We start from the raw sequence: 16,492 nt of genomic DNA, 5'->3' as shown, positions 1-16,492 counted from the left end.
TAGCCAGTGACTATTGGTAGATCGTTACGTCATTGCCCCATCTACCCTCTTCCTGTTGGCTCCCATACGAAGGGGCGGTCGCAACGTCACAGGCAAGGGCCGCCATTTTGACTGAGCAGTCCTAGTGACAGGAGGCGAAGCAGCAGCGCAGGTTGTCCCCGTTTCCCCTCCCCCTTCCCTTCTCCGGTTGACTTCCCGGGCCCCCTACACTCCACAATCCCGGTCCCGCCATGTCCCAGAAGCAAGAAGAGGAGAACCCTGCGGAGGAGACCGGCGAGGAGAAGCAGGTGAAACGGAGGGGGTGCGGGCGGGCGAGCCGGGGGCGACCGTGATGAGGCGGGAGACGGTCTCCCACCAGTGCGGATTGGTCGCCATGGTCTCAGGCTCTGCAGGGGTTGGCCGCTTCTTGCGTCACGCAGGGTGAGCCTCAGCGCGGCTTGCTGCTTTGGCACTGGTTGGTTGGGTCGATTGTCAGTCGGTTGTGTACCCTTTCTGATTGGCCAATAAGCCTCCTGTTAAACCTGTGCTATAATTGGCCGAGCTCGGGCGCGGGGCGGGTGTTTGGAAAGACTGGGTGAATGAAAGGGGTCTGGTGGTCCCGGGTTGCGGAGTGTTATTGGTTAGTAGCGGTAAAAGACCCCACACCCAGGCTGCGGCCGCATCCTAAATCCTCAGAAAGAAACAGTTCGAGGTAAAGACGTTTAAAAAGGACCAGCGGTGGGGGAAGGGAGAAGAGTAATTATTATCGTAGCTGGTTTAAGGCGGCAACTTTCTCTAGAGACCTATTTTGATGGTTGGGGACGGTCTGTTGCCCACCTTCGATGAGGACCGAACAAGGTTGAAGACTGGAGTTCCGTACAGAATAATGGAGGTTTAACCTAGAAAAGACGCCGAGAGAGTCGTGACAAGAAAGACGCCGCCCTATTCCCCCCAGACTTCCAAGGTAGTGAGACTTACTTAGTTCACCCGCAATTCTGTGATGAAAACACGCCAGATAAACCTCCTCTGGGGTTTGTATTTGACTTAGAACGTTTGGTATTGGGCTCAGAGGTTCGTGAAATACACCTGGTGTTAATTTGTGCCGGATTTTCAAGGGAAGGGAATATGATTCCGCTAAATAAGGAGCCACAAATTGGCTTTAGGCCCTTTTAGAGAGTCATTAAAGAAGAGGGCGGCGGGGCCCACAAAAGGCAAGAAGAAAGTCGCAACAAGAGAGCCTCTGCAAGCTAATTGAGTTCTTGGCACGTTACCTAAACTTCCATCGCTTGCCCCACTAGGGAAAGTGTTGATTTTTTGGCAAAAACTGGTGGGTAAATACTAGTTAACCTACTGTATCTTTGTTTTCCTGAGGTTGAAAACAGTGTTATTTTCATTTCTGTTTACCTGTCACCTTCCTACCACAATGTTTATGGAAATGCTGAAGCAATGCTGTTCTATTAAGGTGGAGATTTCTGGAAAAGGCCACATAGCCTCCTCCACGGACTTATCAGATAACTGTGTTAGACTTGGAATAATGAGGGAACGTCTCAGCAGAATTATCCCCTTTATTTCCCATTCAACCTGTACTGTGTGTTAGGGACAGCCAGGGAGCTTTCCTACTCATCTTGTATCACCAGAAGCCCTGTTAGCTTTCTGTCTTCTGTGCTGAGTGAGCAGTGGCTCACTCCGTGATTAAAGCATTGTGTTTAGGTATTAAACCTAGTGCTTGCAGGTCACGGAGGTGGTTCCCAGGGCATAGTGTGAGAAGCAGCTGGTCTTTTTCTTCTCACAGTACAGTCATCTTGAGCTTTAAGGATTTGAACAAAGGTCTAGCTTTATTTAAGAGCAGAGTGGAGATAGCGTGTTTGCAAGTGGGTAGATCTCCAGGAAAAGTTGATAGTATAAAGGTTATCAGATATTAGAAGCAGTTGCTTCTCAGTCTTTAATTTTATTGGCCCATTTGTTTCCTCCAGGACACGCAGGAGAAAGAAGGTATTCTCCCTGAGAGAGCTGAGGAGGCAAAGCTAAAGGCCAAATATCCAAGCCTAGGACAAAAGCCTGGAGGCTCCGACTTCCTCATGAAGAGACTCCAGAAAGGGGTATGGAGCACGATCTTACCCTCTGACTTTGGAGCTAAAGGGGGGCTTTAGGGTTGAGATCTGTAGAGATTCTACTGAAGACTGATCTAGAGGTTTTGTTGTTGGGCAGTGGTAGAAAGGAATTAGAAACTTATAAAGAGCAAGGCAAGTTATTGTAAGTCCCTGATATGGTATCAGTTATGTTCTGATTTTCCATATAGGAAATTAAGGCTTTATGTCAGGGCATTTGGGTATGAGGAGTTGGAGGAATGAGGGAAGGGTGTTAGAGACTGGTATGCTGACTGCCCCCAGGCATTTGCCTCTTTGGATAGTGAGAGTTCCAGGACTGCACTTTTAGGATTAGAGCTAAATTTGGGCGTGCATCATTTCAGAAGTCCCCAGAGGTACCTAAAGCTGACTGAGGGATTGTAAATTCATTAAACTGGAGTGTGGTCCTCTGTGTGGATGAAATGGAGAGAGCAGGAGATCCCTGTGGAGAATCCTAGTTATTGAGTCTTAGTCACAGATGCTGATTTGCAGCTTACCTTGCTGTAGGCAACGCAGGCGTGGGCAGGCTGTCACAGCCATGGAACATGTGTGGGAGTGGTGGGAGTCCGAGGGAAAGTACATTTTCCTCACGAACAAGCCCAGTTTCTATTCATGGTCTGAGAGAATGAATTTTAATTTTGAGGTTGTTGGCTTGAGGTTGATCTCCTGCTGATTGCTATGATAGCCCCAGATTGACCATTATGTCTTATTTCCGTTTCCCCAGCACCAAGCCCATTGGAGGCTAATAGGTCCTCAGTAAGCCTTTATGAATAAAGTCAGTAATTTGTTTGAACCATCCTTTACTGATGGGGCTACAAAGGATGTAGGGGCTCTCTCTTAACTCCAAAAAATCTATACTCCAGCTAGGAAATTGCTCACATTCCTGAAAAAGCCAGAATGCATTGGGGAGAAGACATAAAGTAAATGTGATTAATGCTAAGTTATGTATGCATGAGGTTAATCAAAGAAGCTTTGAAAGACCCGAGTGTACATAGGAGTTTGTAATGGATGTGAGTCTCCTTGCTTTTGAGGAAGGCCAGAGCTCCTCACTCACCTAAGCCTCTCTCTTGTCTCTTAGCAAAAGTACTTTGACTCAGGAGACTACAACATGGCCAAAGCCAAGATGAAGAATAAGCAGCTGCCAAGCGCAGGACCAGACAAGAACCTGGTGACTGGTGACCACATCCCCACCCCACAGGATCTGCCCCAGAGAAAGTCCTCGCTCGTCACCAGCAAGCTTGCGGGGTAACCTGGGCCCCCCTTCTCCTCCCCTTACTCACTCACTGGACTTTTGTATATCATAGGCAGGGATAGAATGGGCACCTAGTTAGATCTTCTCAGCTTGCTAGCCAGAAATGACTGTGATTCTGCTGGGGGCTGCTGAGAAGGCAGTGCGAGTTGAAGAGGGGCTCTGAGTTCATTTCTCTGGTTTAATTAAGATTTCCACACCCTCACTGTAGCCCAGGTAGGGGTCCAGAAATAGGAGACTAGGATTGGATAATGCTGCAAACTGTTTTTTTCTTTTGTATGAGAAACTGGGGAGATGTGATTTCTCCTTTTGAAAGAGACTATCCCCAAATTAGTTAGGCTAAGCCTTGGGAATACTACAGCAGATTTAACATCCCGAGGCTAACTTGACAGAGTTGGGAAAGGTAGATTGAATGAGATCTGTTTTCTGTGCTTCTAAGTGTTGTGTCCCTTAGCCTGCCATTGCTTCATGTTTCCATTATGGCAGGTTTAGAGAATCCTCAAAAAAGAAAAACTGATTTGCTTGCCTAAAATTATAATGCTCACTTACCCTCCCTTACTCAGTCAGTGTCTCTTACAGTTTGCCCTGGCTCTTAAATAATGTAAATAGATTGGAGACCATTATCCACATAAAATGGGCACCTTCTCTCTCTCTTCTAGCATGTTGCTTTTGAATGTATCATGAGATGGTGGAAAGAGCACTGGTTTAGGAGTCAAGATAACTGGGTTCTAGTTGTACTCAGTCTTTACAGAACTGATGTGTAACCTTGGTCAAGTCATTTAACCTCTCTGGATTTGTTTCCTCATTTGTAAAATAGAGTTGAATACAGATAAGATTGATTGGTTTTTAAGTCCAATAACTGCCAACTGAAAAACTCTGTGCTATTCATTGTAAATCTAAAAGTGAGGAAGGTCCATGGGTGTGTGCCTACAGAGGGGAACCGTTTGAAGACTACATGGGGAGAGACGAAGTTGAGATTTGGGGCTTATAAATTCAGGCAAGAGGGCCTTAGAAGTATCATGATTTTGAGGGTCACGAAAAAGAATTTTAAGAAACTGGCTATAGAAGCTTCTTGCTTCTGCTCCCGCCCACTTTCCTGGCCTACAATCTGGGCCTTCGCTGCTAAAAGCTGCTCTGGCAGCTGAGCTGTAGGCCTGAGGAAACATGCTCAGTCATGCACACGTGGAGTCCCACATTTCAGCTGTAATCCAATGCCAGGCGCATTGTTAGGGAGACAAGAGGGAAATGGATGAACTGAGCTAGTCTCCAGGGCTTAGCACTACTGCAGGGCTGGAGCAGCAGGTTCTTAGGAGATGATTCACCTTGGAGGAAGCTGGGGAGGGTAGTTAGGGAGAGAAAAAAGGAACACTGAGAAATCTCTGCCTTCCCAGAGCACTGTAACCCAGCCCCTGTGTGATGAGAAGTAGCAATGCTGATTCGTCAACAGGTGGACGGAAGGGGTTGCAGGTGGTCAGCATCTTCAATTGAGTTATCATTAGGCAGTCCTGAATTTTACTGAATGCAGCTTGCTAGTTATGACAGAAAGGGCCAGGGGGAGAACTGTTCAGGGGAAGAAGAGTGTGTAATCCTCTCTTGTCCTCTCACCTCAGAAATTCTGAGAGGTCAAACACTTGGCGCGATGAGAATGACTGATGAGCTTGCTGGTGCGCATGTGGAGAGACAGGGTGCTTATATACTTCTTTCCTGACTGGCCATTCACTCTCAGCCTGTCGTTCAGATTGGATAGGAAAATGTTGGTGAGGAAGGAATGGAGAGAGCAGGATCCCCGGATTCCCTGGCCCCACACTCCCTGACTGTCCCTTGTAATTGTATATAATTTGTGTTTCTTGCTCCATTTCCTCATGCTGTCTTCCTTAGTCTAAAGTCCATGTGGGAGGGGGAAAATGCCAAACATCCTTGTATAGTTTCCTCAACTGTCCCAGCTGTGTTGTACATAGATATGTCATGTTATTATATATATAAATATATATATAATTTTGTACCTTTTCTTCATCTCCGATCTTCTTGAATTTTGTACTTTTTTCTTTTCTGTCTGAGCTGCGTTCTCTGTTGGTCCATTTGAATCCTGAAGACTGAGGTCACAATGAGTCTGGTTTTTAGGAAGGAATAGAAGAAATAGGGAAATCAGAAAAACTGTTGGTCTCACTCTTTCTCCACCTGGTCCTCTTCAAGGCTAAGCAAACAAAGAAACAAGCTAAATTCTGTATTTGCCGTCTATTTCCACAGCATGAAGTACATAGCTTCCATGGCAAATAAGAGTCATTTCAGAATCCAAATCCAAATTGCCTTGATTAAACCAAGGTTATTCAAGCCACTCAGAACAACATGTGTGTTGTCTGGCCCTGGCCTCCACACAGTCACCACCTCATCACTGTGTGCCCCCAGTCAGTTTCCACTGCTGCAAGGAGCTGTGGGCAGGCCTCTGTAACTCAGCCTGCTCTGAGCCAGGTAGCTTACACCCCTGGAAACCTCCAGTTATTTTGATCTTGTCTAAAGAATTGTTTTTCTGTCCTTTTTTCATGGATATCTCCAAAAAGACAGAGAACATTTTGTTGTGTGGATAGGAAAAGACTGAAATTCTCTCTCTTTTTTTTTTTTTTTTTTTAACAACTCTATAGATAGGGCTGAGGTGTATTCCAGGTAGCCTAATGATTGAATGGTTAAGTGTGAAGACTGATGGGGAGACTGGGATGGAACTGAGGGGTTTTTCCGTTATTACTTGACAGTGTTTTCTTTTTCTTCTGTGTTCGTCTGCAGTGGCCAAGTTGAATGATGCTGCCCGGGGCTCCGCCAGATCCTGAGACGCTGCCCCCCTGGGTCCTTTGCTGGCTCCTGCCTCTCCCTGCCTTTGCAGCCAGGGGTCAGGAGGTGGCTCGGGCGCGGGCTGGAGAGGCAGAAGCCCCTGCCCGTCGGTGTCCCAGCGCATGGAGCCCCTTGGGCTGAGCACCAAGACTTTGAACCTTTTTTGTTTTTCTTTTTTTCCAAATAACTATTGGGAGAAATCTCAGTGAAATTCTGGGGGTGGGGGTGGGGGTTTGAGAGGGTGGGGTGGGAGATTTGGGGGAATATGAATTCAGGCTTGGAGTTGATAAAAACATTCCTGACTATCCTCCTCCTTAACCATGTGGCTGGTGTGAGGTGGGTGTGAGGGGGAAGAAGTGGAGCAGACTACAGATGAGGGGTTCTAATTCAGCTCTGTAGAAAAATGCCTTGTTTGCTTGGATGTGGCTGGGGATCTGGTGTGAGATAAAAGAAACTGTCCATCTAAATGTGACAGATGCAAACAGCTCCTCTAGTTCTGCAGAGCAACCTAAGAACTCAATTAATGTTAATTGTTCATTAAAAAAAAAAGTGCTGTCCTTGAAATAGATTTGCTGTGGGGAGAAGGGCAGTGAGTGTGGGGAGAAGGGGCCATGAGTGTGGGGAGCCCCACAGAGCCCAGGGGACTTTTTCAGTATTTGAAATAAAAAAGAAAAGAAGACCCACGAAAAAAACCCAACCCAGAAATACTCTGAAGCAGTTGGTGTGTTTTATTGGGGTTTGGGGAAAGGGAGGAAAATAAGACTGAAGACACCATTCAGGGGAGAAGCTGGTGTGGGGCCCTGAGTTTCTAAGGAATAGGAGCCCTTAATATGGGCAATAGCTGAGCTCGCCTTTTCTGTCACTCAGGGAAAGGGAGCAGGGACGTTGGCGTACAGACCAGGGTTTTCCTGACTCCTGTACATCCCTGTGTTTTGGTAGCTAATGCAGGAGATGCAGCAACCTCAGGTTTTGGCTCACAAAATGAGGGATTTGAGGTATTTGATGTGAATGGTTTATTGCCACCTAAAGCTTAGTCCAGGCTAAGCAAAAAAGGAAGCTCACTCTTCCCTCTCCCTTTTAGTCTTCCATTCCTTCACAAGTTCTCATGTCTGGGAAGGAGAAATGTGACCTCTGGTAATAAGCCAAAAGGAACTCAAGCCTTTCTGTTTGTGGCCAGCAGGAGGCAGAGTGACTTCTTTCCTTATGATGTCCCAACCACCACTGGAACCCTGCCACTGAAAGAAGTTAAAAACTCCTTGTAAATGTAATATACAGAAGAAATGTTACCAAAGGAGAAATAAACTCACACTTGTCTCCCCCCTACCCACCCCAACATTCACACTTGGTAGATCGAAACTGTTTGCCCATTTTGCCCAAGTTTCATTAGGAGAGTTTATCATGGTATTTTCCCAAATGTGATTGGCCTCTCAAATGAATATGCATCAAGGAAGATAAACAAGGTCCAGGAGACATAGATATTCCAGAGAAATCTCCATCATATTGAGGGGAAGGGTACTCCTGAACAGGAGAAGAAATATTGTTCTCAGTATCTAACTCATTCTGTCTCCTTAATCAGAAGCTTTCCAAATAAGTTTTCAACTACTCAGAATGTTACTGACTTGCTCTCTCCTGATTTAGCCAGGGGATTTTGATGCCTCCTAACCCTCAGCCTTTCTGAACAGCATGCTAGACACTGAGCGAGCCAGGTGGTATGGAGATACGTTAAAGAAAGGCATTCCCTATCTTTGTGAGGTTTATTGTCTAGCTAGAAAAAAATACATGAAAAAATTCATACACTTCAAAAGATACAAACTCAAATGGAGATGGATCCTAATTTGTGTGTGTGTGTATACATATATATGTATCTACATGTGTGCGTGTATATATATAAAAAATACATTAGTAGAGTGTTTATTATGGTGGGGTTAGTGAGCCTCATCCTGTTCCCCTTAAACCAATCCTATGACTTCTTTTTGAGCATGTTGTCCCTAGTTTATGTTTGCCAGATGGATATAGCTGGGGAATGGAGTCAGTGAGGCTGAATGTGGGATCATTCAGCTAGGGCAATTTCATTTTAATATACAGGTACGGAAGTTGAGGTGTAGAACTCAACTACTTAGAAGGTGGCAAAGCTAGCTTACTGAAGAGCTTGAGTTAGTATCTAGGCCTTATATGAGTTTTCCATTATTCCTGACTTCCCTGGTCCTGTTTTAAGCTGTAGCCTTAGGAATCCTGAGGTGCCAAGAAGTGTTTGTGGCTATCTCTATTTCAGTTTAAAAATTGCCATTCCTTCTCCTTCACTCCTGTACTATAGGGCTAGGCAGCCAGGACAGACGGATTCTGCAATGCTTCGGATAGTCTGCCCATTATTTTAGCTGGATGTTTTCTAACATCTGTATTCCAAAGAGTGGAGTCAAGGGTTCTTCCACTCCTCCAACATGACTGAGTGATGATTGTGCTGACAAGCCTCTCAGTTGAGCCATCTGATATGCAGAGTGGCAGGAATGAAGTCACCATTATTATTGTCCAGCAGCATTTATTTTAAGCTGATGTGGCCTGGGCATGGAAAACGCAGGCAAAGAAAAATAGCTCAGGGAGTTGCCATTGAGGATCTATCCACAGCGAGCCAGCAGCACCCACACGAGCAGCCCTCGCGTGTATAGTGCCCTTTACTGGGCCTTGAGGGAGGTTAACAAGGAAAGGGAGGCTCTCATCCCTCGTGAAGCTAAGACATAACGATGGCAAACAAATAAAAGCAAATATGTGTAGTTGTAAGCAGAGTGCCAAGAGCTAAGGGAAGGAGAGTCAGGAGATGAGCTGTTAGCTAAATTTTCTTAGAGATGGATGACTTACTAAGGTAAGGCCTCCCGTGCTTGGGCAGCAATATTTTAATTCACAAGTAATTGGTGAACACTGACTTTGTGATTAGAAATATTAACTGTTGTTGGGCAGATAAACAATGTAAGGGATGGTGTCTGCCCTGGTAGAACTTGAGGACTCACTGAGAAACTTCTACGTATAATGCAGGACAGCATATGATTAGTTAGGCAGTGGTAAAAGAATTCTAAGAAGGGGAAATTCAAAAGGCTGGAATCATTGGGTAAATATTAGTAGAGGAAATGGAAATTGAACTGGGCCTTGAAAGATGGGTAGTATTGGGGCCAGTCCTGGTGGCGCAGCAGTTAAGTGCGCACGTTCTTCAGCGGCCCGGGCTTCGCCGGTTTGGATCCCGGGTGCGGACATGGCACCGCTTGACAAGCCATGCAGTGCTAAGCGTCCCACATAGAAAGTAGAGGAAGATGGGCACAGATATTAGCTCAGGGCCAGTCTTCCTCAGCAAAAAGAGGAGGCTTGGCAGCAGATGTTAGCTCAGGGCTGATCTTCAAAAAAAACAAACAAACAAAAAAAATGAGTAGTATTTAAATAGTCCAGGTCAAATATCTTTTTTTTTTTTTTTAAAGATTGGCACCTGGGCTAACAACTGTTGCCAATCTTTTTTTCTGCTTTATTTCCCAAACCCCTCCCCCCCCCCCCCCCCCCCCCCCCCCCGGTACATAGTTGTATATCTTAGTTGCAGGTCCTTCTAGTTGTGGGATGTGGGATGCTGCCTCAACGTGGCCTGACTAGCAGTGCCATGTCCGCACCCAGGATCCGAACCCTGGGCTGCCGCAGCAGAGGGCGCAAACTTAACCACTCGGCCACAGAGCCGGCCCCCCAGGTCAAATATCGTAATAAATGCCCACAGTATGCTAGGCACTGTACTAAAACATAAGATGAGTGATATGTGAGTGCTGCTTTTGAAGAGATTACACTCTGGGGGGGAAACTACGCATGAGGAAATTGTATTACAATGTTCAACTTGCAGCAGTAGAGGCCTAGTGACAGGAATAGGGATGAGCATTTAATAATAATTACTAAATATTTTGAGTGCTTGCTATGTGTCAAGGCCCACGCTAAGTGCTTAACTTACATCATTCATTTAATCCTCACAACAATTCTGTGAAGTAGATAGTCTTACTATTGCCATTATACAAATGAGGAAACTACAACAGTAACGTGTGCAAGTCACACAGCTTCTGAGAGTGGAGGCAGGATTCACTCCACTGCCTGCAAAGGGATGGGGAAAAAGAGTGGTCAGGAAAAGTTTCATGGAGTAAGTGCTGAAGGATGAACAGGATTTCTCCAAAAAGGTAAGATGAGAAAGGGCATTTTGGTAGAGGGACCAACACTTAGAGAAGGATGAGACAGTGAGGAATCTGGTGGTTCTGCAGTAGCAGCCCTGGGGAGTGACCGGAGACCAGGCTAGAAAGGAAGGCAGACAGGAGCCAGATTACAGAGTATATGGCATGCAGGCAGGCCTGGGAACCACTGAGGGGATTACAAAGAAGAGATCTGGTCAGATCTGTTTTATTTATTTTTTTATCTTTATTTTTTGTGAGGAAGATTGGCCCTGAGCTAACATCTGTTGCTAATCCTCCTCATTTTGCTTGTGGAAGATGGTCGCGGAGCTAAATTTATGGCAGTCTTCCTCCATTTTATGTGGGATGCCACCACAGCATGGTTTGATGAGCAGTGCTGGGATCCATGCCCCAGATGCGAACCGGCAAACCTTGGGCTGCCGACACCGAGTGTGTGTCTTAACTACTACGCCACCGGGCTGGCCCCTGGTCAGATGTTTTAAATAGGTCACTGCCACATTGTGTGGAGAAGGGATTTAAAGGTAATGAATTTAGTGATGGACTGCTTTGAATGTCAAGCTGCCTGGTTTTAAAACCCTGATTTTGATATATTTTGATAACTCAGGACAGGTTTCTTAAACTTTCTTTGCTTTAATTTACTTATTTGTAAAATAGGAATGATGTGGTACCTACCATAAAGGATTGTTGTGGTGATTAAACAAGATAAGGCATGGAAAGCCCTTACTGCAGGGACTACAGCAGCACATAAGAGATAGTTCCTGCCATCAAGGAGCTTCCAGACTAGAGAGAGAGATAATAAAGATGGGTAGATGGACAATTAGAATACAAGGATTTGCTGCTAAAATAGGGATAAACCCAAAGTGCTCTGGAAGCACAGAGTAGGGGCAGTCACCTAATTTGGGGAAGTAGGAGAACAGTCAGGAAAATCCTTTCATAGAAAGTATGTTCTAAGCTGAAATCTGCTGGAGTAGTAGGACTGAGATAAAGGGGTTAGACTGCGAAAGGAGTCTTCCGGGTGGAAGGAACAGTATGTAAAAACATGCAGAGGTATTACATTCTGGAAACCAAAAAGAAACGAGTGGCTGTAGCATAGCACGCAAGGGGTAAAACCAGAGATGGGTGGAGGGAAACAAGAGTCAGATTACAAAGAGCCCTTTGGACTTGATGCTGAAGGCAGTGAGTGAGAAGCTGCTGTTTAAAGGTGTTGAGCAAAGGAATGACATGATCAAATTAGTTCTTTGGAATAAGCTTTCTGACTGCAGTGTGGGGAACAGATTGAAGAGGGTAAAATTGATGTATTAAACATGCTATTAGTGGGACAGAAAAGTTGAGAAGGAGTTATGGCTTTTGTGAAGAGGAAGATAATGAGTTCAATTTGTGGCATAAGTTTGAAGTAACAATGAAACACCTAAGTGGAAAACTGTACTACACTCCACTTAGTAAACTATTACCATGGGCTAGTTGAATTATGACAGACTATTATGTTGCTACAGTACTGTAGGTTAGATATCATGAGGAACTAAAGAAGGTAATGGTAGTGGGGATGAAGAAGAGTAGACAGATTCAAGAGGTTTATGAGAAGTACGGTCAAGAGAACTTGATGTGGCATGTGGGACTTGGAAAGAGACCAGACTCTAATAAAAAATTCCCAGGTTTCTGGCCTGGATAACTGAGTAAATAATGATGCCATAACCCAGATAGAGAATACAACTGGAAGAGCAAGTTTGACAAGGAAGATAATGAGTTCAGTTTTGCAGAAGGGTTGATAGAGGGGCCTACAGGACATCCAAGAAGAGATGGCCGGTAAGTTATTGGATTTATGAGTCTAGAGGTTAGAGAAGAAGTCAAGATAGGAGATAGAGATTCTGTGGACTTTGATACATACTAGTAAAGCTTTGGAAGTGAAAGCATATAGAGCAGAAAGACTGAAGAGCTGACCCTGATGAAGGCTAACATCTGAAGGGAATGGAGAAAAGGGCCCAACAAATAGAAGAATCAGAAAGATGTGGTGCCCAAGAACAGTTTAAAGGACGAACTGGATCAGTCAGTCGTGTAAAATGCTTTCGGTGGTTAAATGAAGTAGAAAATGAGACTATCTCACCCAGGTAATAAAAGTGCCCAAAAATTTCAGGAAAGAAATGTGCCCAAATCATGGATACCTCTGTCACAATTATGGTTTAGGGGGTGTGTGTGTCCACCTTCTGTACTTTTCAAGATTTTGGTAATGAGCATGTCTTTGATAATTAGAGGTAATTTTTATTCTAAAAACAATAATAAAAATCACAAAATGTTAAAAAATGGACCAAAGGGTGTCCATTTGATTCGGCAATTAGTAGTCTTTTTGACATCAGCTTTAATCTTGCTTGTAGAACTGAGTAGTGGGGGAAGGTTTTGTTGTTGTTTTAGTATGGGAATGATTTAGTCACATTTATTGACTGAGTGAAAGGAACAAGTAAAAGTTGAAACTCAATAGAGAATGACAATAACCAAAAAAGCAGGGTTCTGAAGAAAAAAGAGGGGATGGGAACAAGAGCTCAGGGGGATATGGTTAAGTAAACAACACTTGAGCAGACATTTATTGAGCACTTAGTATGTGCCAGCCACTGTACAAGGTGAGGTGCTGGGGTTAGTCTAGTTGGGAAGCCAGCTTAGTAAGAAATTGGTCTCAATCAGGATGTATAACTCAAAGTGAAGATATAACAATGGGTAAACTCACAGATAATTGGTGGGAGTCCTTGTCTACCAGCTGTAATGTTCTTCGTGGCATAGGATGTGAAGTTGCTAGATGAGAGTTAGGGAGGTGGCAGTTAGACAGGGACCTTAACAAAAGTAGCCATAGTTTAGAAGAGAAGATGAAAAGGAGCGGAATGGAAGAGAGCAGACAAAAAATACTAAGGAAAAAGGTTAGGGAGCAGTGTTGAGCCTAACAGATTAGAAACGACGAATGCCTAATCCTTGGAATGTGTAATCCATTGGAATGGTACCAACTCGTATATTTCTACTCTTTCCTCTAGCAACATCCAACTGCCTGAGTACAAGAGCAGAGAAGTCACATATATTGTTGTGTACATCCTGGATCATGATTTGTAGACACATGAAGTAGACTGAGAAGGGAACAAGGGGATTGAAGGTGCTGGTGAAAGACAGTTCAGGGAATCCACCTGATCCAGACTGGGAAAGAAGGTAGGGTAAGGAAGGTATGATAACCTCTGGTCAAGAGAAGTCTTAATAAGGTCAAAGAGCAGATGATTTAGAAGTCAAAGAAATGATTAAGCTGGAAGCTCAGGACATGGTAGTGAGAATGATGTTAGAGTCTAAGATTTTAGAGTTGGAACTCTTCCAATGTAATGACAAGGGCAGTGGGAGTGGGTGTATAGGTAAAGGTCATTGGAGTGTAAAAGAACTAGGGGAGTTCCCACATCCAGCTGCCAAGGAAGGTAGCTTATTTATTTGGTGTTCTGTTATCATGTTAAATCCAACTGTATTTTTTTATATTAAAGGAAAATTAAAGTGTCTACCTTAGAAAGCAACAACAACCAAAAAGAATTATGGGCTTGGAGTGTTGGATCAATAAATCAAGGTGTTTAAATCCAGAATTATGCAGGACTGTGGACAAGACGAAGCCAAGTGCCAGTCCTGGTGTAGGAGTGACCGGGAATATGAAGGAGAGTTTAACCTGGTGGAATGAACTCCAAAGCAGGAGAGGTTGCATGCAAATATCTTTAGAAGAATAATGGCCTGAAAGTGACACTAGGGAGCAAAGAGGGTCTCAGTTCCCCGACTTTCTGATGTAGGAGGGAAAAAACCCACCCTCGAGGGCTGCAAATAAAGCTGTGTCTTAGGGGAAACCTAGGTGTAATTTGAATGAGTGGGTTGAGGGAAATTCTCTAAAGAGTTTCTGTGTGATGGGGGCAGGCCCGGTGGCGCAGTGGTTGAGTGCCCACCTTCCGCTTCGGCAGCCGAGGTTCGCCGCTTCGTATCCCGGGTGCAGACGTGGCACCGCTTGTCAAGCCATGCTGTGGTAGGCGTCCCACATAGAAAGTAGAGGAAGATGGGGATGGATGTTAGCTCAGGGCCAGCCTTCCTCAAAAGAAAAAAGAGTTTCTGTGTGAGGCATCATTTGAGGGGACCAGGGACGAAAGTATAAGTGAGTAGGAGAGTTCTGCATCTGGGCAGGGTCCAAAGATTATAGAACTATTGTACAAGGAATTAGGCTTAAGTTTCCCAACTTTGGTTTAAAAGTTCTTTGGTACCAGTCTTGACTGAAGGCCCCAGAGGGTTATGGAGCCCAGAGACTCTCAGGGTGCTAAGTGGTAGGTTAAGCATTCTACTTCTGAGGAGACATTCTGTGAAAAGAAAATGGAGCAGTAGTTTGAACAGTGATTACAAAGAGGAACACGTAAGCTAGACAAGCAAACAACTGAAGGAGGGTGTTTCATCCACTCATTGAACAAGTATTTCTTGAACTCCTACCAGGGTTTTGTCTGTTCTTTGTTATATCCCCAGCATCAAGAATGGTGTTTGACACATAATATGTGTTCAGTAAATATTTGTTGAAGGAATGATTAATCTATAAGTATTCAGGAAAAATAAAAAAGCTTGGGGCTGACCCTGTGGCCAAGTGGTTAAGTTTGTGCACTCTGCTTCAGCAGCCTGGGGTTTCGCCACTTCAAATTCTGAGTGTGGACCTAGCACTGCTCATCAGGCCATGCTGAGCTGGCATCCCACAGAGCAGAGCCAGAAGGACCTACAACTAGAATATACAACTATGTACTGGGGGGCTTTGGGGAGAAGAAGGGAAAAAAAAGATTGGCAGCAGATGTTAGTACAGGGCCCACCTTCCTCAAAAAAATTTTAAAATTTTTTTAAAAATAAAGAAGAGTTTGGGGCTGGCCCCATCGCCAAGTGGTTAAGTTTGCGCGCTCCGCTGCCGGCGGCTCAGTATGTCGTTGGTTCGAATCCTAGGTGCAGACATGGCACTGCTCATCGAGCCACGCTGAGGCAGCATCCCACATGCCACAACTAGAAGGACCCACAACTAAGAATATACAACTATGTACCGGCGGGCTTTGGGGAGAAAAAGGAAAAAATAAAATCTTTAAAATAAATAAAAATAAAAAAGAGTTTGATCTCTTTAAACAGTCTCTGAATGGCAGCATTAGTGGATAAACATGGAAATGAAATCTCTAATGAGAGAATGATGTTGGAAGGTTACTCTCCAGACAACGCTGGGTCTCTTTTGGAAAACTTTTCGATGAGCCACATGACTAAGAACAGACAAAGGCCAAGTGCTCAGATTATCAACCAAGGATGACTTTTTCGGTAAGACATTAAAATGTCTCTTGATGACAGGAAGAGAGCACTAAATACCAGTAACCGCATTGTGGTAAATTGGCCCCTTCAGGTAAGAAAAGTTTTGGTATAAACAGTTTAGTGACAGAGGCACTTAGTGTATTTAGATAGACTTTTTTTGAACCTTGTTCTGACATATATTTATCATGGATAGATGCTAGAGATTAATACAAAATATGAACTCTTAGTTAATAAATCTTTATTATAATATTTAGATTGAAAATACTGAACTAAATAGAATTTATACAGTACACAGATTTTCTCAGATTATTCATATTAGCTGCTAGGACTACATACCCATCAATAAGCATCATTCTTTTTTTTTTTTTTTTAAAGGTGGCTGACCACCAGCCCACTGTTTTATGTACTTTTTTTTTTTTTTTTTTGGTGAGGAAGAATGGCCCTGAGCTAACATCTGTTGCCGATCTTCTTCTTTTTTTTTTTTTTCTCCCCAAAGTCCCTCAGTACACAGTTGTATATCCTAGTTGTAGGTCCTTCTAGTTCTTCTGTGTAGGATGCCGCCTCAGCATGGCTTGATGAGCAGTGCATAAGTCCACACACAGGATCTGAACTGGCAAACCCCGGGCTGCCAAAGTGGGGTGTGCAAACTTAACCACTCGGCCATGGGGCTGGCCCCCAATAAGCATCATTCTTGATCTAGTGCCAGCTACCTACCTTACAGTCCCGAACCCAATTAGTAACGTCAAACTGATACCTGTGCTAGAATATTTGTATTTTTAACTGGAGATAAAACTCCCGTGGTA

The 16,492-nt window shown here is 44.3% G+C and overlaps 1 protein-coding gene and 1 long non-coding RNA gene across 2 annotated transcripts; both read left to right on the top strand.

Moving 5' to 3' along the window:
- The first annotated feature begins 34 nt into the window (after positions 1-34).
- ENSA (endosulfine alpha) lies at positions 35-6,882 on the top strand. Its single transcript, XM_014865375.3, has 4 exons — positions 35-287; positions 1,953-2,078; positions 3,184-3,350; positions 6,133-6,882. The coding sequence occupies exons 1-4, from the start codon at positions 231-233 to the stop codon at positions 6,146-6,148; spliced, it is 366 nt and encodes a 121-aa protein (XP_014720861.1). The 5' UTR covers positions 35-230; the 3' UTR covers positions 6,149-6,882.
- Positions 6,883-10,233: 3,351 nt separating this feature from the next.
- On the top strand, positions 10,234-15,496 carry LOC139041969 (uncharacterized). The gene is made up of 2 exons (XR_011498086.1): positions 10,234-10,367; positions 15,342-15,496. It is a non-coding gene; the product is annotated as an uncharacterized lncRNA (long non-coding RNA).
- The last annotated feature ends 996 nt before the right edge of the window (positions 15,497-16,492 follow it).

This window comes from Equus asinus, chromosome 25 (assembly GCF_041296235.1).
Source record: "Equus asinus isolate D_3611 breed Donkey chromosome 25, EquAss-T2T_v2, whole genome shotgun sequence".
In the NCBI taxonomy this organism is placed as follows: Eukaryota; Metazoa; Chordata; class Mammalia; order Perissodactyla; family Equidae; genus Equus; species Equus asinus.
This window is presented reverse-complemented; position numbering and strand designations above follow the sequence as displayed.

Coding starts and splice junctions, on each gene's coding strand:
- ENSA (XM_014865375.3), top strand. CDS start 231: ATGTCCCAGAAGCAAGAAGAGGAGAACCCTGCGGAGGAGACCGGCGAG. Junction 288..1,952: donor AGACCGGCGAGGAGAAGCAG/GTGAAACGGAGG, acceptor TGTTTCCTCCAG/GACACGCAGGAGAAAGAAGG. Junction 2,079..3,183: donor TGAAGAGACTCCAGAAAGGG/GTATGGAGCACG, acceptor CTTGTCTCTTAG/CAAAAGTACTTTGACTCAGG.